The sequence below is a fragment of the Toxotes jaculatrix genome, chromosome 14 (genome assembly GCF_017976425.1).
Source record: "Toxotes jaculatrix isolate fToxJac2 chromosome 14, fToxJac2.pri, whole genome shotgun sequence".
Classification (NCBI taxonomy): Eukaryota; Metazoa; Chordata; class Actinopteri; family Toxotidae; genus Toxotes; species Toxotes jaculatrix.
Genome location: NC_054407.1, coordinates 504,890 through 529,117, shown reverse-complemented (window position 1 = coordinate 529,117; position 24,228 = coordinate 504,890). Strand labels below are relative to the sequence as shown.

The 24,228-nt window shown below is 45.2% G+C and overlaps 1 protein-coding gene across 1 annotated transcript in view; it reads right to left on the bottom strand.

Moving 5' to 3' along the window:
- The window catches only part of LOC121193007 (protein NLRC3-like), a 58,336-nt gene extending 34,361 nt beyond the window's left edge, over positions 1-23,975 (bottom strand). Inside the window, exons 1-6 of the mRNA XM_041055098.1 lie at positions 23,946-23,975; positions 23,552-23,704; positions 20,470-20,622; positions 9,067-9,189; positions 6,254-8,047; positions 5,028-5,204 (exon numbers count right to left, since the gene is read on the bottom strand). Coding sequence (XP_040911032.1) covers positions 5,028-5,204; positions 6,254-8,047; positions 9,067-9,189; positions 20,470-20,622; positions 23,552-23,685 — 2,381 coding nt within the window. The 5' untranslated portion in view covers positions 23,686-23,704; positions 23,946-23,975. The remainder of the gene's footprint in view (positions 1-5,027; positions 5,205-6,253; positions 8,048-9,066; positions 9,190-20,469; positions 20,623-23,551; positions 23,705-23,945) is intronic.
- Between the last annotated feature and the right edge of the window lie 253 nt (positions 23,976-24,228).

The window sequence follows — 24,228 nt, the reverse complement described above, 5'->3', positions numbered from 1 at the left end:
ATAGGCTGGTGGAGGAAGGAGCAGTTCAACACATTCTATCATGTCTCTTATGTGTAGAGTCTGTTTTCTGGATCCACAATGAAAACATTCATTCAACTCAACAGAGACTGAGACTGAGCACAAAGTGGTTTTCAGGCGAGGTCCACAGGCTCCTGAGGGCTCGGGACACAGCCTTCAGGGCTGGGGACGCTGCAGGGCTAGCAACAGCCAGGGCCAACCTGTCCCGTGGAATCAAAGTAGCAAAACAACAATACAGCAAGAAAATAACCAGCCACTTCAGTAACACCAGGGATACACAAAGCCTGTGGAGAGGCATCCGAACCCTCACTGACTACAACCCCCCCCACAAACCTGTGACAGTGACATCTCACTCTGTGCTGGGGAGCTCAAGGATGTCTTAACATCTCCCTGAGCCAAGCGGTCGTCCCCAAGTGTTTCAAGGCCACCACAATAATACCGGTACCAAAGAAACCACACCCGTCCAGCCACAATGACTACCGGCCCGTAGCACTGACACCCATCATAATGAAGTGCTTCGAGTGGCTGGTGATGCAGAACATCAAATCCTTCCCCCCCCCCACCCATGACCCGTTTCAGTTTGCATACAGGACCAACAGGTCTGCCGAGGATGCCATCGCAGCTGCACTCCACCCAGCCCTCACCCACCTTGACTCCAAAGACTCTTATGTGCGAATGCTGTTTCTAGATTTTAGCTCAACATTTAATACAATCATCCCCAGCAGCTAACACACAAATTGGGATGCCTGGGAGTCAAGACCTCTCTGTGTAACTGGGTGCTGGACTTTTTATCAGAGAGACCACAAAAGGTAAGGGCTGGCAGCAAAACCTCCAGGACCATCATGCTGAGCACAGGGGCTCCACAAGGTTGTGTACTCAGCCCGCTACTCTTCACCCTGCTGACTCACGACTGCGTACCCAGCCACAACACCAACCACATCATCAAGTTTGCGGACGACACGACTGTGGTGGGCCTCATCACCAACCAGGATGAGGCAAACTACAGGAGTGAGGTGAGCCAACTGCTCCAGTGGTGTAAGGATAATAACCTCTTCCTCAATGTGGGGAAGACCAAAGAGATGGTTATCGACTTCAGGAGAAGGCCTTCACAGCATCCCCCACTGACCATCGACGGCGCTGCAGTGGAGAGGGTGAACAGCACCAAGTGCCTGGGATTTCTGAGGACTTCTCAAAAACGCCTCTACTTCCTCCGCAAACTGAGAAGAGTCCATGTCCCACCTCCACCATTGAGAGCATCATCACTGGCTGCATCACTGTGTGGTACAGAGGCTGCACTGCCTCCTGCCAAAAGACACTGCAACGCATAGTGAATGCAGCCAGCAAGATCATCGGTGCCCCTCTGTTGCCCCTCACAGACATTTATAACACACGTCTCAACCGCAGAGCCATCAACATTGCGGAGGACAACTCACACCCCTCACACCCCCACTTCAGCCTCCTGCCTTCAGGGTAGGGGTGTGCGATATGACGATATTAGATCGTGAAGACGATCTTGATGTTGACGATCTACCAGATGAGAGAGATCGTATTATCGTCTATAGGGCACATTCTATTAATTGCAGCTCTATGCTTGCACACAGAAGCACGAGAAGTTTTTTTTTCCTTGGGCAACTAACAGCCTGCTTCACGTGACTAACCAACCAATCATGGCGAAGTACGAGCAGTGCTGATTTTTTTTTTTTTTACTAGCCTTGCCGTTTTAGTCAAAGTGTAGCGGGTAGCCATGGCCGACTCCAAAAGTGAACGCTTGGAGTCGGTCCCCAAAAAGTCCCCACTTCAGTCGTATGGACAGTGTTGGGGAGTAACGGAGTTCATGTAACGGCGTTACGTATTCAGAATACGTAACGTAACGCCGTTTCTGTCTTGGCCAACACATTTCTGTCCCGGCTCTGTTTTGCCGGCTGCGGCTCAAGCTCTCGCTCCTGCTGCTCCTCGTCCGACTCCATTCTGACCGACTGATCAGGTGAATAGCTCGTTTATTTCCATTTGTTTTCGTGGAGCTGGGGCTTCTGGGAAACGCATCGGGTTGCTTTCGTTCATTTAGAGAATAAATATAAACTCGTGAAACAGAGAAGTATCGTCACGTAATCCATTGATTTCAACAATGTAACTGTATTCTGAATACTATCTCTTTCAACTGTAACTGTAATGGAATACAGTTACTCATGATTTGTATTCTGAACGCCGTTACACGTATTCCGTTACTCCCCAACACTGTGTATGGAACTGGTTTGGGTTTTCTCCAAACGACAAAGCGCAAACACAACGAACCTCTTTAACCACCTGAAGAGGCATCATCCGGAACTATGAGCTGAGAGCCAAGCAGCGAGGCCAACCATGCATCAGCCAGTGGTAACAGCTAAAGACATTACACAGAAACAACCACAACACAAGCCTTTGATAAAAGCAGGACATATGAGAGAAGTAGCAAACGGTGGAAAGAGGTGACTTTTTTTGCCTTTATAACTAAGTTTTTACAAAGAAAATAGTTTGGTTCTAAATTAACTTCACTGTGAAAATGAACCGTGATAAAATCGTGATCGTGATTTTACCATATTTTTGCCATATCGCCCACCCCTACTTCAGGGAGACGGTTCCGATGCCTCCGGGCCCGCTCCACAAGACTGTCCAACAGCTTCATCCACCAGGCTGTCAGGATGCTGAACTCTGTACACTACCCGCCCCCTGCCCCCCGCCCCTGGACCCCAACTCTGCTGACCCCCCCCCCCCTCCCCCACTGCCACCTGGACTCTGTAACTAAGACAATCTTTTGGCCAACTTGCACATAACCATTTGCACTATTCAGCAATCTGCAATTTTCATATTTATATGTATATACAGTTGAGGACAAAATTATTAGCCCCCCTATGAAATTTAAAGTTTTCTCAAAATTTTCCCAAGTGCTTCTTTAACAATTCAATTCAATTCAATTTTATTTATATAGCGCCTTCCACAATCAAAATTGTCTCAAAGCGCTTTACAGAGACCCAGAGCCTGACCCCAGAGCAAGCACTTAAGGCGACAGTGGCAAGGAAAACTCCCTACAGAGCAAGGAATTTTCAACATAGCATTTCTAAACATACTAGTTTTCTTTAGAAAGCATAAATTATTTCTATTTGTATGCAATAACAGAACTAAAAAAAAAATTACTGGGGTCAGTATTGTAACCCCCTTTAAGAACTGACCTTTTTATTGACCTATAGGACAAGCAACTGTTGTGGAGTGATTTGCTTTAACTTGGTAATGCTCAAAGCTTGTAAAATCAAGTTAAAACTGAGGGTTATCTCCCAATTTACACACAGTATAAAAACCTCAGTACAGGAATGGACGGCGAGGTTGCAGACCAAGAAAAACTCCACTTCTGCAGAAGAGACACCTTCAAGCCAGGCTGAAGTATGCTAAGGACAACCTGGAGAAAGATTATGCATACTGGAAGCATGTCCTTTGGTCAGATGAGACGAAATTAGAGCTCTTTGGCCATAGAGATGTTGCTTATTTTTGGAGAAAAAAGGGAGAGGCATATAACCCAAAGAACACCATCCCCAAAGTGAAATATGGTGGTGGAAGTATTATGCTGTGGGGATGCTTCAGTGCGTCTGGAACTGGGAATCTCGTCAAGGTGGAAGGAATCATGAGGAAAGAAGGATATGTGAAGATTTTGAAAGAAAACCTTAAGCAGTCAGCAGCAAAACTGGGTCTGGATCGTCACTTTGTCTCCCAACATGACAACGACCCAAAACATACGGCACTCCTGGTGAAGAACTACCTTCAGAAGACCAAAGTGAACGTTATTGACTGGCCTGCACAAAGCCCTGACTTGAATCCCATTGAAAATTTGTGGGGTGAACTGAAGACCAAGGTCCATGCCAGAAGGCCATCAAATCTGGAGGAGCTTGAGAGATTTGCCAAAGAAGAATGGTCTGGGATTCCTCAGGAGAGGTGTCAGAGACTTGTTGAAAACTACAACAAACGACTGCAGGCTGTTATCCAGGAAAAAGGATACACAATTGACTATTAGCATCAGGGGGGCTAATAATTTTGACCCTGGTAGTTTTTCGTTTTTGTGAAATTATTTTGTTTCTGTATGCAAAGTAAAATAATGTAAGCATCCAAAATAAATCTAGGATGTTAGAAAAAGCTGTGTTAAAAATTCTTTGCTCTGTTTAACAGCACTTGGGAAATAGCTTTGAAAAAATGAAATTTTCATAGGGGGGCTAATAATTTTGTCCTCAAGTGTATATATATATATATATACTTGTTTTCCATATATTTCTTTACTATATATTTATATTGTAGTGAAAGTTTATTTAGCTGGTTTTGCTTAGATTGTTTATTTATATTGTAAAATGCACATTGCTGAGAAAGAGAAACAACATTTCGATTCCCCTGCATGTCTGACATATGGTGAATTGACAATAAAAAGCCTTTGAATCTTTGAATTCATAGCAGAGCTTTGAAAACTTTCCTAAACTCTGTCATCCAAAGATCTCTTCATTCACTCCATGTTTAATTTCTCAGAGATTCAACAGTCAGATGATTGTTAAATAAAGTGGGATTTGTTAGGGAACAGCAGCTTTTTCACATCTATATCCAGTGTGTACCTGCTCTAAATCCCAAACACTGTGACTGGTCTCAGCTGTCTTCTTTTTGTAGTCATTACAACAGAGAGTCCTTTCTGCTCTCCAGAAGCTCCAGAAGAATTCATGTCCCTCACACACTCTACAGCCTCACCTTCACTGACTGATGGACCACAACATCAACCTCTGGAAGCTGAAAAACTGTCCTGTCCAACATGTCCCCGTCATGACTCTGCTACTGTCGCCCTTTAAATAAACCCTGTTCAAGTCTTTGACTTTTATTTGGAGCCATAAGGAAAACCATTTGGAATAACTGAGAACTTCTCAACACACTGACCATTTAAAACTACAGTCAATGATACCAATGAAGAATCTACAGGAAACTCCAACAGCTCCAGTCAGTGGACTGACCTCAGGGTCTCCAGTCTACAGTTTGGACTCTCCAGTCCAGCAGACAACAGCTTCGCTCCTGAATCCTGCAGGTCTTTGTTTCCACTCAGGTCCAGCTCTGTGAGCTGGGAGGAGTTGGACATCAGAGCTGAGGCCATGACTTCACAGTGAGTCTCGGGGAGTCCACAGTCAGAAAGTCTGTAATGAGACATTAATGATAAAACTTGTTATTATGAAACAGGAAAGTTTCTATTTACTTTCTGCATTTGATGAGAAAAGACTTGGAGCTGTTTTGATGAATATTTGCTCTTCACATCACTGGTTCAGCAAATCTTATGTGTGTGACATGAAACATTGATTCTCATCACTATCTCTCAGACCCGCACAGTTTTCATTGTTTGACTTTAATGTTGCAGAAGAAGAGAGAGAACATGTGCTCACAGTAAGTCTTCCATAATGTCCACAGTCTGACAGTGTGATGTGATCTGATCTGATCTGTCTCCACTAAGTTATCATGAGGCCATGTCCATTAGAAAAAATTTTTACTGTCCAGGATTTTTCTCTGACTCCAGGATATTTTTCTCCAGTTGAGCTCAGTGAACAGTGACAGCTGCTAAAGATGATCTCTCTCTGTGAGCCCCCTGCTGCTGTTAAAACAGGAATTCATTCAAGGTTTCACAAATGAATGAATGAATTCATCCAGAAATAAACAGACTGAATTACTATGGATTTGATGAAATGACATTTAAATGGACAATGAAAGAATGAATTATTCAAAGAATTTACACATGAATATATTCACCCTTTCATAAATCTGTCACATTATTTAAAAATGGTTAAAATGATAAAATGCTGCTGTGATAAAACCTCGACCAGTTCTTCATTAGTTTAATCAGGTTTGAACATCGTCTCCATCACTCAAAGGAAGAAAAGTTCAAAAACTGTGCAACTGAACAATTATTAGAAACAAACAGAATAACTGTTTATTCACCTGACAACTAGAAACACAACCAACTGAAAAATCAATCAATAACAGCTTTGCTCTCACAGCATCTGAATCAGCTCAAGAACATCTGTGAAAAATAAAACTGACACATTGATTTAAATCAACCAGTGGAACACTGTGTTTAGAACAATAAGAACTTTATCATCTGTGTATCAGAAGAACTTAACCACTAATCTACAGAACGATTGATCATGTTATTGATCACGTTATTGATCACGCTATTGATCATGTCTGGACTCACCGAGCCTTTCTGCAGTTCCTCACAGCTGGGATCAGTCTCCGTCGTCCCTCCTTTGATGTCTTGTACTTGTTCAGGTCCAACTCATCCAGAACCTCCTCTGACACCTGCAGCATGTAGGCCAGAGCTGAACAGTGGATCTCAGACAGTTTCTCTGATCTGTTCCCTGACTTCAGGAACTCTTGGATCTCCTGATGTACTGAGAGGTCGTTCATCTCCATCAGACAGTGGAAGATGTTGATGCTTCTGTCAGGAGACATTTTTGTCTTGATGTCCTTCAGGTTGTTGATGGCTCTCTGGATGGTCTCTGGACTGGTCTCTGTCTGTCCCAGCAGGCTTCCTAAGTGTCTCTGGTTGGACTCCAGACAGAGGCCATGAAGGAAGCGAACAAACAGGTCCAGGTGGCCATTTTTACTGCTCAGAGATTTTTTTACTGTTTCCATCAGGAAGAGATCCAGGCTTGAATCAAGATGTTGTCTTCCAAGGAAGTCCTTCAGTACCGCTGTCTTCCTGTTGGTGGCACAGTGGAACATATAGACTGCAGCCAGAAACTCCTGAATGCTCAGATGAACAAAGCAGTAGACTGTTTTCTGGAAGATCACACTCTCTCTTTTGAAGATCTGTGTACAAACTCCTGAGTAAACCAAGGCCTCTGTGACATCAAGACCACACTGCTCCAGGTCTTCTTGATAGAACATGATGTCTCCTGTCCTCAGATGTTCAAACGCCAGCCTCCCCAGCTTCAGAAGAATGTCCCTGTCAGCCTCCGTCAGCTCCCGTGGACTCGTCTCATGTCCTCCATCATACTTGTGCTTCTTCCTGTTTGTCTGAACCAGCAGGAAGTGTGAGTACAGGTCAGTCAGGGTCTTGGGCAGCTCTCCTCTCTGCTCTGTGGTCAACATGTGCTCCAGAACTGTAGCAGAGATCCAGCAGAAGACTGGGATCTGACACATGATGTGGAGGCTCCTGGACGTCTTGATGTGTGAGATGATTCTTCTGGACAGCTCTTCATCACTGGATCTCCTCCTGAAGTACTCCTCCTTCTGGGCGTCGGTGAAGCCTCGTACTTCTGTTACCCTGTCCACACACGCAGGAGGGATCTGATTGGCTGCTGCAGGTCGGGAAGTTATCCAGACCAGAGCTGAGGGAAGCAGATTCCCCCGGATGAGGTTTGTCAGCAGCACGTTGACAGATAACTTCTGTGAGACATCATACACGACCTTCCTGTTGTTGAAATCCAGTGAAAGTCTGCTTTCATCCAGGCCATCAAAGATGAACAACACTTTACAGACAGCGAGCTTCTCTGCTGTGAGCTTCTTTAATGTTGGATGGAAAACATGGAGCAGCCTGAGAAGACTGTACTTCTTCTCTTTGATCAGGTTCAGCTCCCTGAACGAAAGCAGAACCAGCAGACTGACGTCTTGGTTTTCAGAGCCCTCTGCCCAGTCCAGAGTGAACTTCTGCACTGAGAAGGTTTTTCCAACGCCAGCGACGCCGTTCGTCAGAACGACTCTGATGCGTCTCTGTTGCTCAGGTAAGACTTTAAAGATGTCGTGGCACTTGATTGGAGTGTCATGGAGGGTCTCCATCTTGAAAGCTGTCTCCAGCTGCCTCACCTCATGTTGGGTATTAACCTCTTCACTCTGTCCCTCTGTGATGTAGAGCTCAGTGTAAATCCTGTTGAGGAGGGTTTCACTTCCTGTTCCATCAGTTCCTTCAGTCACACGTTCACATCTCCTCCTCAGACTGATCTTATGTTCATCTAAAACCTCCTGCAGACCACTATCTGCTGAAAATCTGCTGACACAGAAGAAACAATGTCAGAGTAAAGAAAGAATCTGAGAATCTGCTCATTTCTTTCATCAGCTGCATAAAAACTAAAGACATGCAAAGAAAAGCTTTTTCATTTTGTGGTATTTCTAATCATCTTAAATGTCAAAGCTGTACGATAGAACAAATGACTCTGTATCAAAGCACAGGTCCTGTTTTCAGAGATGATGACATGAGCAGACAGATGTACAGTCTTACTTTGTACAGTGCTGCTCTGACTGACTGTCTGCAGTCCAGCTCTTGTTCTGGATCTTTCTCTCAGATTTTATATCTTATACATTTTCCAACAAACATTTGAACTTACTGAGATACTCTTGGATGTTTTGGGTGGATTACTGTGAGATTGTTGGGATTCTTTCAGGCTCTGATAATGTATTTTATCTTGATGATGTATTGAGTCCTATCAGCTCATTGTCATTTTGGCCATTTAATTCATGAAGACCCTGTAGGGTCTTCATGAATTAGCGTTCCCTTTTTCAGTCTGATCAAATGTTTTTGGGAGCTACAATCCAGTGTGAGGACATTCTGCTCCTTTCCAACAGTCATTAAATCCCAGAAACCTGACAACTAATGATTTTAGCAGCAAGACCTGTGCTGAGACTAAATGTTTTGTTGACCTTTGTGAACAAATATCCAGATTTGGTTCACAATGTCTAGAAGCTGTTAAAGGCTCAGATGTGAAAATTGTTGTGTTGAAGTGTTTCCTCCAACATGGAGACACTGTGTTTCTTCCTTCTTTTCAATGACGGGTTCATGTTCATACACAAACTCTCACACTGGCTGAGACTGATAAAACAGTAACATGAGAAAGCTCTGCTTTATAAATCTGGTGAAAAGAGTGTGTGTGTGTGTGTGTGTGTGCATATTTCTGTCTTTGTGTGGACACAGTTTTATGGATCTGGCTCCTGGTGTGTCCCTGTTTCCTTCAAATATGTCTGAGAACTGAATCATCCTCAGGTCAGTTTATACTAGAAACAGCCTCTTACTTTGTGTCTGAGGGTCCAGGTTCATGACTCAAGTCTGGAGAATTAAACTCTTTGGACCAGTCACTCTTCAGAGACAGACAGCTGGATCCTGGAAACTCTGCTCTCAGCCTGTGGTCCTGACCTCTGAAAACACAAACACATTTTATTGATATTAAATCAAACACTGATAAATTCTCTGAGGAAAAAGCCATTCTGGGAACTCTCAGCTGACGTCCTGCATCAACATCACCAACTAGACTTTAGCAGTAACGTAATGTGTCACTTCCTGTTTCTTGCTTCGGCACTGTGGTGTACTGTACTGTAGTGTAGTGTAAGTTGTAACACAATTGTATCACAAACACAAAACTCCAAATTGTAACACAATTTTTTTTGTACACTGTGGTTAATTTCCTAATTATAACGTACCTATACTTCTTAGGTTGCCTATACTAATAGGTTGCAGTTATCAAACCTTTACTTAAAAAGCCTTCTCTGGACTCTGACATTTTGGCAAACTATAGACCTATATCCAATCTCCCCTTTAATTCTAAAATTCTTGAAAAGGCTGTTGCAACTCAGTTGTGTGACCATCTACATAGGAACGGTTTGTTTGAAGTTTTTCAGTCAGGATTTAGAGTTCATCATAGCACAGAGACAGCACTGGTGAAAGTTACCAACGACCTTCTCATAGCATCAGATAATGGACTCGTCTCTATACTTGTCCTGCTAGATCTTAGTGCTGCATTTGACACTATTGATCATAGTATCCTATTGGAAAGATTGGAACATGTTATTGGGATTGAAGGAAGAGCACTAAACTGGTTTAAATCATATCTATCAGATAGATACCAGTTTATTCATGTTAATGATGATCCCTCCATATATACCAGAGTCATGGAGTTCCACAGGGTTCTGTGCTTGGACCAATATTGTTCACCTTATACATGCTTCCCCTAGGCAATATTATCAGGAAGCATGGAATAAATTTCCATTGCTATGCGGATGATACCCAGCTATATTTATCTATGAAGCCAGACGAAACAGATCAGTTAGAATAGAATAGAATAGAATATACTTTATTAATCCCTTTGGGAGGTCCCTTGGAGAAATTTGGGTACCAGCAGCAGTACAACACCAAAAAACACAGTATAACAGTAGTACAAAGTAAAAAGTAACTAACTAAGTTAAGTTAGTTAATAAAGTCACTAACTAAGGTGCTGGTATAAAAATGGAATGTAAATGAAATAAAATATAAAGTAAAATAAACTCTTGAATAATCTTAGTACTAAAATAGAACAAGGGTGGATTCAAATAAAAATTAAACTATAAAGTATATACAAACATTACACTCTAAGAGGTGGAAAGAATAAATTACTGCACATGAGTTATTGCACATGGATAGTATTGTTATTGCCCATGGGTTATTGTACATGAATAGTAGTGTCCGGCAGGCTGTACTCCTTCCCTCTCCCTCTCCCCCTCCTGCCATATTCGGTGTTGTATAGTTTGATGGCTCTGGGGACAAAGGAGTCTCTGAGCCGGTTGGTCCGACTCTTGGGGAGGAGCAGCCTGTTACTGGTCAGGCTTCTCTGTGCACTGATGACAGTGTGCAGAGGGTGACTGGCATCGTCCATAATAGCCAGTAGTTTTTTTTAGTGATCTCCTCTCTGCCACTGTCACCAGGGAGTCCAGCTTCATGCCGACCACAGAGCCCGCCCGCCTGATGAGTTTGTCCAGTCTGTTAGCACACCTTTTTGGCATGCTGCCCCCCCAACAGACAACAGCATAAAAAAGTGTACTAGCCACCACAGACTGGTAAAACATCCACAGGAGTTTTCTACAGATGTTAAAGGACCCCAGTCTCCGCAGGAAGTACAGACGGCTCTGGCCCTTCTTGTACAGGTGATCTGTACAGTATGACCAGTCCAGCCTGTTGTCCAGCCACAGCCCGAGGTACTTGTAGTTGCCTACAATCTCCACCTCGTCGTCCTTGATGGTCACTGACCGTGGTTGTGGGCTGGACTTCCTGAAGTCAATGACCAGCTCCTTATTCTTGGAGGTGTTGAGCTGGAGATGGTTCATCTGACTCCAGGCAACAAAGTCACAGACTAGGTTCCTGTACTCCTCCTCTTCATCATCCCTGATACATCCCACGATGGCTGTGTCATCTGCAAACTTCTGGATGTGACACAACTCTGAGTTGTAGCAGAAGTCTGAGGTGTAGAGGGTGAAGAGGAGGGGGGCCAGCACCGTCCCTTGGGGTGCTCCTGTGCTGCTGATGACAGTGTCTGAAGTAGCGTCCTTTAGCCTGACAAACTGCGGTCTCTCCGTGAGGTAGTCAGCAATCCAGGACACCAAGTAGGGCTCTACTTGCATCCCCCTCAGTTTGTCCAGTAGCATCGGGGGCTGGATGGTGTTAAAGGCACTTGAGAAATCCAAAAAGAGGATCCTCACTGTGCTCCTCCCCTTGTCCAGATGTACTTGGACACGGTGTAGAACAGGGGTGGGCAAACTGTTCCACAAAGGGCCGGTGTGGCTGCAGGTTTTTGTTCAAACCAAGCAGCAGCACACCAGACTAGACTCATTTAATCAACTGATCTCAGTCTTCAGACAGTTGATTGGTCAAACTGTGTGCTCTTCATTGGTTGGAACAAAAACCTGCAGCCACACCGGCCCTTTGTGGAACAGTTTGCCCACCCCTGGTGTAGAAGGTAGAGAATGGCGTCCTCCACTCCCACACCTGCCCTATAGGCAAACTGAAGAGGGTCCTGAGCCTGATGCACTTGGGGCTTGAGGAGACTGAGGATGAGCCGCTCCATAGTCTTCATCAGCTGGGATGTGAGTGCCACTGGTCTGTAGTCGTTCAGCTCACCTGGGCGGTTTTTCTTTGGTACTGGGACGATACAGAATGTTTTCCACAGGGTAGGCACTCTCCCCAGCTGTAGACTGTTGTTGAAGACCTGCTGGAGTGGTTCACCCAGTTCAGCAGCGCAGGTCATAAGCAGACGGGAAGGCACTCTGTCAGGGCCAGCTGCTTTCCTCGGGTGAAGTTTCCTCAGTTCTCCCCTCACCTGGTCTGCTGTTATGCGTGGAGGGTGTTGGGGTTGGGGAAGGGGTAAGAGGTGGGGGGAGGGCTGCACAGGGGATGGAGTCAGGGAGGTTGTGTGCTGCAGTGGGGGAGGGGGGGGGGGCGTGGGTTGGTCAATGCGGTTGAAGAAGCTGTTCAACTTGTTTGCGTCCTCCATTGTCCCCCCTGCTGTTGTGGCCTTTGTCCTAAAGCCTGTGATGGTGTTGACACCATCCCAGACCTCCTTCAGGCGTCTCTCACTCAGCTTCTTCTCCACCTTCCTCCTGTAGGTGTCCTTTGCCTCTTTCAGGCATTGCTTCACCTCCCGCTGTGCTGATTGAATTGCCTCTCTGTCTTTGTTCATGAAAGCCGCCTTCTTCCTGTTGAGAGCAGCTTTAACATCTTGTGTTACCCAAGGTTTGTTATTTGGATAGCACCGTACAGACTTGTTGGGGGAGACTGCATCCAAACAGTAGTTTAAGTAGTCAGTCAGACAGTGAGCCTGCTGCTCAATGTCCTCTCCATGATGGTTCAGCAGTACATCCCAGTCAGTGGTGTCAAAGCAGTCTCTCAGAGCATCCTCTGCCTCAGGTGTCCACTTCCTGATTGAGCGTGTGGTTCTAGACACCCTCTTGACCAGGGGGGTGTACTGTGGCTGTAGGTGAACCAGATTGTGGTCAGACTTTCCGGGAGGGGGGAGGCTCTGTAAGCGTCCTTCACATTGGCATACAGCAGGTCTATTGTTCTGTTATGCCTCGTGGGACAGCCTACAGCCTGGTAGAAGGAGGCCAAGGTAGAGTCCAGGGTAGCGTGGTTAAAGTCCCCAGATATGACCATAAACGCATCAGGGTGCCTAGTCTGTAGTCTCGCAGTCACTGTGTGTATCTTCTCACAGGCAGCTGATGCATCTGCGCTCGGCGGAATGTAAACACAGAGTACGATCACGTGACTAAGCTCCCTCGGCAAGTAATATGGCCGCAGGCTAACGGCTAGCAGCTCCAAGTCCTTACAACACAGTACCTTTTTCACTGAGACATGTCCCGGGCAACACCAACGTTTGTTCACATAGATGATAACCCCTCCACCTCTGCTCTTCCCGCAAGCGTTCGTGTCTCTGTCGGCTCTCACAGTAGTAAAACCCGGTAGATCCACGTTAGCGTCCGGTATCACATCGGTGAGCCACGTCTCTGTGAAGATGTATAAGCTGCACTCACAGTAACTCCGTTGGTTGCTCAGTGCAAGCAGCTCATCCATCTTGTTCGGTAATGAGTTGACGTTCCCCATTAAAATAGAGGGGATCGCTGGCTTGAAGCGTCTTTGTGTAGCCTTTAGCTTCGCTCCTGCCTTGCAGCCTCTGAACTTCCTCCTCAACTCTGCCGGCACGTTGTGCTGCATTCCGACGTTGGTCTTTAGTGCAAAAAGTTCCTCTCTTGAATAGACGAGATGGCTGTTGCATGGCAGTGTCATGTTAGAATGCAAAATATCCATAGGATACGTAAGAAAAAGTAACATAAAAATAACGATAAAACAGTTAAATAGAAGAAAAAACGCTCAGGTGTGTAGGAGATGCTGGTAAAGGCAGCCGTCTCCTACAGCGCCGGAAGTTACATTTTACAGAGCCATACTTCAGGCATGTCTTAAAGACATAAAGGCCTGGATGACCTGTAACTTTCTTCTTCTGAATTCAGACAAAACTGAGGTTATTTTGTTTGGTCCCAAACACCTTAGAAACAGTTTATCTAATCATATAGTTACTCTGGATGGCATTAATTTAGCCTCCAGTACGACTGTGAGGAACCTTGGAGTTATTTTTGATCAGGGTTTGTCCTTTAACTCACATATAAAACAAGTCTCTAGGACCACCTTCTTTCACCTGCGCAATATCAGTAAGATTAGGAACATTCTGTCGCAGAGTGATGCTGAAAAATTAGTCAGGATGTCCAGTTAACTCTCTAAAAAGCCTCCAGCTGATCCAAAATGCTGCAGCGAGAGTACTGACTGGAATTAGCAAGAGAGATCATATTACTCCTACTAACTTCACTTCATTGGCTTCCTGTAAAATCCAGAACTGATTTTAAAATCCTTCTCCTTACATATAAGGCTATCAATGGCCAGGCTCCTTCATATCTTAAAGAGCTGATTGTACCATATTATCCCAACAGATTGCTTCGTTCCCAGAATGCAGGTTTGCTTATGGTTCCCAAAATCTCTAAAAGTAGAATGGGAGGCCAAGCCTTTAGCTATCAGGCCCCTCTTCTGTGGAACCAACTGCCAGTTTGGGTTCGGGAAGCAGACACCCTCTCTAATTTTAAAGAGGGTGTTGTCAAAACCTTTTTGTTTATAATTAGCTTATAATTAGTTGTAGTTACAGTTTTAGTTATTATGACTAAACCTATAGTTAGTCACAATTATTACTATAGACTACTACTATAGTTACAGTTAAGCCTCAGGTTGTGTTAATTTCTTCATCATCATCATCATCATTATCTTCTGCTTATCTGGGGCCGGGTCGCGGGGGCAGCAGTCTAAGCAGGGACGCCCAGACTTCCCTCTCCCTGGACACTTCTTCCAGCTCTTCCGGGGGAACCCCGAGGCATTCCCAGGCCAGCCGAGAGACATAGTCCCTCCAGCGTGTCCTAGGTCTTCCCCGGGGCCTCCTCCCGGTGAGACATGCCCGGAACACATCCCTAGGGAGGCGTCCATGGGGCATCCTGAATAGATGCCCGAGCCACCTCAACTGGCCCCTCTCGATGTGGAGAAGCAGCAGCTGTACTCCAAGCTCCTCCCGGATGACCGGGCTCCTCACCCTATCTCTAAGGGAGTGCCCAGCCACCCTGCGGAGGAAACTCATTTCGGCCGCTTATATCCAAGATCTTGTCCTTTTGGTTCCAAACTGTCCCCAACCCAAAGCTCAGGTCCATAGGTGAGAGTAGGAACATAGATCGACCGGTAAATTGAGAGCGTCGCCTTTCGGCTCAGCTCCTTCTTCACCACGACGGACCGGTACATCGACCGCATTACTGCGGAAGCTGCACCAATCCGCCTGTCAATCTCACGCTCCATCCTTTCCCCACTCGTGAACAAGACCCCAAGATACTTAAACTCCTCCACTTGAGGAAGGAACTCTCCTCCAACCCGGAGAGGGCAAGCCACCCTTTTCCGGTTGAGAACCATGGCCTCGGACTTGGAGGTGCTGATTCTCATCCCAGCTGCTTCACACTCGGCTGCAAACCGCAGCACATGCTGAAGGTCTTGGCTTGACGGAGCCAACAGGACAGCATCATGCGCAAAAAGCAGGGATGAAACCGGACTCCCTCCGGCCCCTGGCTGCGCCTAGAAATCCTGTCCATAAAAATTATGAACAGAACCAGTGACAAAGGGCAGCCCTGCCGGAGTCCAACATGCACTGGAAACAGGTCTGACTTACTGCCAGCAATGCGAACCAAGCTCCTGCTCCGGTCGTACAGAGACCTGACAGCCCTTAGCAGAGGGCCCTGGACTCCATACTCCGAGAGCACCCTCCACAGGACGCCACGAGGTACACAGTCTAACACTTTCTCCAGATCCACAAAACACATGTGGACTGGTTGGGCGAACTCCCATGAACCCTCGAGCACCCTATAGAAAGTATAGAGCTGATCCAGTGTTCCACGACCAGGACGAAAACCGCATTGTTCCTCCTGGATCCGAGGTTCGACTATCAGCCGAATCCTCCTCTCCAGCACCCTGGCATAGACTTTCCCAGGGAGCCTGAGGAGTGTGATCCCCCTATAGTTGGAGCACACTCTCCGGTCAACCTTCTTGAAAAGAGGGACCACCACCCCTGTCTGCCACTCCAGGGATACTGTCCCCAACTGCCACGCGATGTTACAGAGGCGTGTCAGCCCTGCAATATCCAGAGCTATTTGACCACCTCAGTGACTTCAGCTTGGGTGATGGATGAGTCCGCCCCCGAATCTCCATCCCCTGTTTCCTCAACAGGAATCGTAACAGCGGGATTGAGGAGATCTTCAAAGTATTCTTTCCACCGTCCAATAATGTCCCCAGTCAAGGTCAACAGCTCTCCGCTTCCACTATAAACAGTGTTGGTAGAGCACTGCTTCCCTCTCCTGAGGTGCCGGACGGTTTGTCAGAATCTCTTTGAGGCCGACCGATAGTCCTCCTCTATGGCCTCACCGAACCTCTCCCAGATCCGAGTTTTTGCCTTTACAACAGCCCGGGCTGTGGCCCTTTTGGCCTGTCGGTACCTGTCAGCTGCCTCGGGAGCCCCACAAGCCAACCAGGCCAGATAGGACTCCTTCTTCAGCTTGACGGCATCCCTTACTTCTGATGTCCACCACCAGGTTCGGGGATTACCGCCACGACAGGCACCGGAGACCTTATGACCACAGCTCCGGACGGCCACATCAACAATAGAGGCAAAAAACATGGTCCATTCAGACTCAATGTCCCCAGCCTCTCTCGGTATCTGGTTGAAGCTCTTGAAGACCCCCCTGACAGAGGGCTCAGCCAGATGTTCCCAACAGACCCTCACAATACGTTTGGGCCTGCCGAGCCTGTTAGGCCTCCTCCCCTGCCAGCGGATCCAACTCACCACCAGGTGGTGATCAATTGACAGCTCAGCCCCTCTCTTTACCCGAGTGTCCAAGACATACGGCCGAAGGTCAAATGACACAACCACGAAGTCAATCATTGACCTTCGGCCTAGGGTGTCCTGGTGCCATGTGCACTGATGGACACCCTTATGCCTGAACATGGTGTTCACTATGGACAAACTGTGACTAGCACAGAAGTCCAACAACAGAACACCATTCGGGTTCTGATCGGGGAGGCCGTTCCTCCCAATCACGCCCCTCCAGCTGTCACTGTCACTGCCCACATGGGCGTTGAAGTCCCCCAGCAGAATGAGTTCCCGGTCGGAGCACCGTCCAGTACCCCTCCCAGGGACTCCAAGAAGGTCTGGTACTCTACACTGCTGTTCGGCCCATAGGCCTAGACAACACTCTCCCCAACCCAAAGGCGCACGGAGGCGACCCTCTCATTCATCAGGGAAAACTCCAACACATGGCGGCTGAGCTGGGGAGCTATAAGCAAGCCCACACCAGCCTGCCGCCTCTCACCACGGGCAACTCCAGAATAGAAGAGAGTCCAGCCTCTCTCAAGATTTGGGTTCCAGAGCCCAGACTGTGCGTGGAGGTGAGCCCGACTATTTCTAGTCGGTACCTCTCAACCTCCCGCACAAACTCAGGCTCCATCCCCCCCAGTGAGGTGACATTCCATGTCCCGAGCGCCAGTTTCTGTGCCCTGAGATCGGGTCGCAGAGGCCCCTGCCTTCGACCACCGCTCAATTCACACTGCACCGGCCCCCTACGTTTCCTCCTGCAGGTGGTGGGTCCACGGGAGGACTGCCCCACGTCGTTCCTTCAGGCATTGCCTGGCCAGGCCCCATAGGGAGAGGTCCGGCCACCAGGCGCTCGCGTGCCTCAACCCCAGGCCTGGCTCTAGGGTGAGGCCCCAGCTGCGCCATACCGGGTGACGTAGCTGGCTTTGTTTTAAATATAGTCATAGGAGGCTTCTGTTAATTTCTTGTTAAACATTTTTGTGTTCCAGGTCAAAAATTACTGTTCCATTAAGATTCATCATAAACTGTAAAAATTTAAAATTCTTCAATTTAAATTCTTGTGAACATTACAAGTCTTGAACTTCTATTTGTTATTTATGGCCTGTCTACCTCACTGATCTGAGCTTATACATCTTGAATTTGAGTTCTTAAAAACATAAATGTATTTATTTATTTTGAATATTGTTGTTCCACTTTCTGACTGACTGATGATTGATTGATGAAATTATCTGAAAGTGACCTATCTCTGTGGCCTTCCAGAAATCTTCCGACACAGAAAACCTGCAAAAGTGATGATTCGCAATTTTCAAATTTGGTATGTTATTTTGTTGGATGCCCTTCCTGACACAACCCTCTACACAGGGAAAACATACAAACTCCACACAGGAGCACCTATACTGGGGCTGGAACCCAGAACCCTCTTGCCACGAAGCAACAGTTCCAACCACTACACCACCGCACCACCCCTTTCTGGATTATTTTGAATGTAAGAAATAATGAGATGAAACATAGTATACTGTTTATTACATACTTTGGGTCAAAGTGAGCTCTAATCCATCCCCACTGTCAGTTTCCTGGCCTCTCTCCTCCTCACCAGTGTGGTGATCAAATATATAGTCAAGAGCCTCACTTACTGTATATGCAGCTGCCATGGTACTGCCATACAATGAACTGTGAGCTAGGCCTCAAAAAAATATTATATACCAAAGTATACCAAAAGTTCAATATTATTGAAACTATGTTGCGGCACGGTGGTGCAGTGGTTAGCTCTGTTGCCTCACAGCAAAAGGGTTCCAGGTTCAAACCTCTGTGTGGAGCTTTCCCTGCGTCTGCGTGGGCTTTCTCCATTTACTCCGTCCTCCTCTCACAATCCCAAAAACATGCCCATTAGGTTAACTGGCTACTCTAAATTGCCCCAAGGTGTGCGTGAGTGGTTGTCTATCTTTGTGTGAGAGTGCGTGTCCGTGTGAGAGTGTGTGTCCGTCTGACAAATGAGGATGTACCTGAGCTCTATTTTTTACACTAATTGTAGTCTCACCCATTCATTTCTAATCTCTCTGTCTCTCTGTTCTCTGTCTGTGGTCCTGGCTCCACCCACCTGCTGCTGTTTATTGTCTACAATGATCCATTTCTAACACGTTTAATGTTCCACTCTGCTACAGATACATTTTTGATTAATATTCTATGCAGACTGTAATGTAAATAATTACCAATCATGACAGCTTTTTGCTTCTTTTCTCTGTCTCCTATCATAACTGTAATCTGCTGAGCACATAGTATCCACTAACTGTTCTGTAATCTGAATGCTGGCTTTCTGTCTTCGTCCACTGCCAACCCTGTTTGTATCATGTTTTATATGCTGCATGTCCTTCTCCCCCTCTCCTCCATTCCTAGCTGTCCTATCTTCCTCCTTTTCCTCCTTTCACCCAGCCCAGCCATCAGCAGGATGGTCCCCCATATGAGCCAGCTTCTGCTCAAGGTTTCTTCCTGTTAAAAGGGAGTTTTTTCTTGCCACTATCGCCTGAAGTGCTTGCTCTGGGGTCAGGCTCTGGGTCTCTGTAAAGCACCTTGAGACAATTTTGACTGTGGAAGGAGCTTTATAAATAAAATTGAATTGAATTGAATCTAGCACTGCACATTCTACAGAAGGATGGAGGCAACACACTAGCATCCATAAACAACACTGTTGGTTCAGTTAATTATTAAATGTTCATACTGAATTTGAAAATCGATATAAATACTATTTTTTAAAAAGGCTCAGTAATTTGCTGAGACACCTGTTGTCTGTAGTTTTTAACAGATAAACAGGAGGAAAATTCACATTTCTTACAGACTATTTTGATCGGCAGCTTGATCCAGCTTGAAACATTTGGTGCTATATGATGTGCCAACAGAAGCAGGAAGAACTTACTTTCTGCCGACTCTACAGCAGTTACTTCAACTATCAGCTCCTAAGGGGACTGTTTTGGATGGCCTTGACAGGCCTTGAACTCTTTTGGACTTTTGGTTAAACTCTTTATAACCCCTTGAACTCTTAATGACTTTTTTCATGTCACTTTGGTTCTGGTCTCTTGAGTTTTGGTTTTGGCTTTTCCTGTTTTATTTTGAAACCCTGGTCCCTGTTCATAATTTACTTCCTGTCTTTATCTGCTTTCTCTCAGTTGTCGATTGGCTTCCCTTCCTGACTTGTGTCACCTATTGTAAATGACCTCCTGTGTATTTAAGTCTTGTTGCTCCCCCTGTTCCTTTGTCAGTTAGTCTGTGTCTCAGCTCATATTTGCACCTGTGGTTCACCTCCTGGAGTCTCTGTTCTCGTCCTGGAGCCTTCTGTTAGTTGTCTTATCTGTTTCCCTACCTGTGCACTGTCCTGGATTTGCCTCCTGTTTCCACTTTCTTCTGTTATTTTGTTCTGTTACCAGTGAGGACTTTTGACTTTTGGATTAGAGTTTCTGTTTCTGAAGGTTTTTCTCCATTTTGGATGATTTTTAGTTGTTGAACTTTTGTTTCTTGCCCCTAGACTTTTTCCAGAGAGTTTGAGTTAAATAAAAGAACTTTTAATTTACTCATTTGGCCGTCCTGGGGTTTCTGCATTTGGGTCCTCTTCCTCATGTTTGTGACTACACAGCAGCGTCACACAACAGTTACAGACAGTGACGACGACTGCAGGACCTCAACACAGTAAACGCTGTTATAGCCCACAGTTTGGAGGTTCACAGGTTTGTAGCAGTTCTCTTACTTTGTGTCTGAGGGTCCAGGTTCATGACTGAAGTCTGGAAGATCTTTCTGTTTGGACCAGTCACTCTTCATAGGCAGACAGCTGGATCCTGGAGACTCTGCTCTGTCCTCCTTTTCCTCCACACAAACACTTGTTTTCTGGATTTTAGGCGGTCTGAGAAGGAAACCAGTAAAACAGACTGTGAGCTCAGACACACGAAAAATCAGGACAGACAAGTCTGATCAAGAGTCACATGCAAAAACAGGAATAGCACACACAGTCTAACAGAGTACACAGTAGAATCAAAGCAGGCAGCTCTCCACCTGGCCAGTTCTCTTTAACTCTGTGCTTGTTTTCTTGGGTTAGTTGTCTTTAATGTGCATCATTCAGATCGTCCCAACTTTGTGTCAAACTGTTCATTCTGACTGAGAGAACATGAAGAACTACATTTGATATTCTTTCCTCCTTTTCTGTCTCTTCATCCTGACTCTTCTTCCCTACAGTCCACAGAAACAAAACTGACCAAGAGACAGTAAAGTAATTGTAACTGTCAAAGAGAAATGTTTAATAAATATTGTAATGTCAGAAGTTCATTAATATCTAAGTTCATGCGGCTTAAAAGGTTGATTAAAAAAGGCTAGCAAATAATATGTTAAAAAGATATTAGAGTAAAAAAATTAAAATGTATAAGGTTAAGCCCACTTCTACCTTAATGTTGCGACACTCTCCAAGCAACTCTCCAAGCAACTCTACAAGCAACTCTCCAAGCAACCCTCCAAGCAACTCCCATTTCTCCGTTCAATCGATTCAGGATTATGAGGTGCTTGGGGAGCTACTCAAGCTGGATCCTCACAAATCAGCTGGATTGGATACTCTAGACCCCTTCTTCCTGAAGGTAGCAGCACGCACTATTGCAGCACCTGTCACTCATCTGTTTAACCTCTCCTTGCAAACCTGTGAACTCCCCCAAGACTGGAAGTCTGCAGCTGTCACCCCTTTCTTTAAGGGAGGTGACAATCTAGACCCCATCTAGGCCTGTTACCAGTCTGACCCCCTGCCTCTATCCATGGGTGTCCCTCAGGGGTCTATATTAGGTCCAACCCTATTCAAAATCTATATAAATGACATTGTTCATGCTGCTGGCGACTCTCTTATCCATTTATATGCTGATGACACCATCTTGTACACATCCAGTCCAACCCTGAACACTGCCCTGACCTCTTTGCAACATAGTTTTAATAGTCTCCAACACACCTTTTCCAACCTTCACCTTCTTTTAAACACAAACAAAACCAAACTCATGATCTTCAACTGTCATTTACCCCAGACCCCCTGTCACCTTAATATCTTCTCCTTGGACGGTACAGTATTACAATTGGTCAGTTCTTACAAGTATTTAGGTATCTGGCTTGACAGTTCACTTTCCTTCAACATTCACATCACCACATTGCTCTCTAATGTCAAATCAAGAATCAGCTTTCTTTACTGTAATAAATCATCCTTCACTCACTCAGCAAAGCACACCCCGGTCAGAATGACAATCCTCCCTATTCTAGATTACGGCGACAGAATCTACAGATCCGCCTCCAAAAATCTTCTCAATAAACTGGATGTCATCTATCATTCTGCAATCCGCTTTGTCACCGGTGCCCCTTTTAACACCCATCATTGTGATCTATACTCTCTCATTAACTGGCCATCGCTCCACTCCCACAGGTTGTTGCATTGGTATCAGTTCATCTACAAAACTATCATCGGCAAAACCCCTCCATACCTTCATCACTAATCAACATCTCCAACAACACCCACAATCTACGCTCAAGTAACTTCATCACCTTGATCACTCCAAAAGTACAAACTTCCTTCAGTTGTTCCTCACTCCATTTTGCTGCCCCTAGTGACTGGAATTAGTTACAAAAAACAAACTCTGTACCTTCATCCCATTATCTACTTTCAATAACTCATTACAATCCTATCAGTGCACCTGCTTCTAATTTGCTTGTGAGCTCCTTGTTGTATGTATTGTATGTTGTTGTATGTATATATTTGTGAGAAGGACTTCATGTTTTTATTTGTTTATGGGTGTTCAAGATTGCAATTATTGTTTATTGTGTAACATGCCTCTTGCTGCTGGCTCTTGGCCAGGTTGTTGTTGAAAATGAGAACTGGTTCTCAACTGACTTACCTGGTTAAATAAATAAAACATAAAAATAAAAAGAAGCGTTTGTGATCCATGACTCAACTTTACTGACAGACAGTGGACAAGTACAGTTTTACAGAGTTACATGTGCACAAATATCAGTGATGGTGAAGATAATCTTGTGTCTAATTAAAGGATAATTCTGGTATTATTCTACATTGTGGTTCTTTACTACAAACTCATGAAAAGACCAAAACCAATAGTGTTAGTTCATCTCTCAGCACTGTCTGACTGTGAACAAATGTCATTGGAGCTTAGCCGATTTGTTCAAAATTTAAAAAAAAAAAAAAAGCCCTCACAAATATACGGTTTATTCTTCAAAAAGGTTCACTGATTTCCTAAAACAGCTGCTCTCTGTAGTTTTCATCAAGCAAACAGGAGGAATCAGCGCATTTGTTGGGTACTATTTTGATCAGTGGATTGATCCACATTTGGTGCTGTAGTGAGTATTTAAGGCAGCAGGACGGTGTGTGTGGGACTGAGTCAGAATAAACTGCAGTGTGTGTGTGTTCATGCACATGAAGGAACATGTCACCCAGTGTAATAGTGTGGTTCACTGAGTTTTAATATTTTCTGGCTCAGAGGAATCAGATCTATCAGGCTGTGATACACATTCTGTGTGGGTTTGACTCTGCACATGGGATTTATTGGTAATAAGAAAAATATGGAAAATCAGTTAAAGTAAAAATGTTCTTTAGTCAGAAACAAAGAAAACAAAAAAACAAGCAACCTCAGCAGTCAGTATTAATACACTGATGAGCCAGAAGAACCAGGAAGAACTGATTTTCTGTTGACACTATGGCAGCTGTTACAGGTAGAGACGACAACTGCAGGACCTCAACACACTAAACACTGTTATAGCCCAAAGTTTGGAGGTTCACAGGTTTGTAGCAGTTCTCTTACTGTGTGTCTGAGGGTCCAGGTTCATTACTGAAGTATGGAGGATCTCTCTGTTTGGATATTTTTCTCTTCATAGACAGACAGCTGGATCCTGGACACTCTGCTCTGTCCTCTTCTTCTTCCACACAAACACTCATCTTCTGGACTTCAGTCAGTCTGAGAAGGAAACCAGTAAAACAGACTGTGAGCTCAGACACACAAAGAATCAGGACACACAAGTCTGATCAGAGAGAACAGGTAATAAGACACACACACACACACACACATACACATGCACACACACACACACACACACACACACACAGACTGAGTACACAGTGAAGTAAAAACAGGCAGCTCTCCACCTGGTCAGTTCTCTTTGACAGTAAAATAATAATAATGTTGTATTAACACTCACCCTGCCTCAGCCTTCAGTTTTCCTCCTCCTGCTCTGTTTAGTTCAAATGGCGTCTGAACTGACTGAACACTTTCAGTTTCACCTGCTCCTCCCCTCTGCATTTACAGGAAGTCACATGGTCTGTCTATATGTGTGTGTGTTGATGATTGTGCTTTTAACTAAATCAGATTTTACAGACTTACTATAAAATAAACAATATAAATGATGTTTATTATCATTATTATAGGAGAGAAGATTCCTGCTGATCCAGTGGATCTGGATCTGTCTGTGGAACAGGTGACAG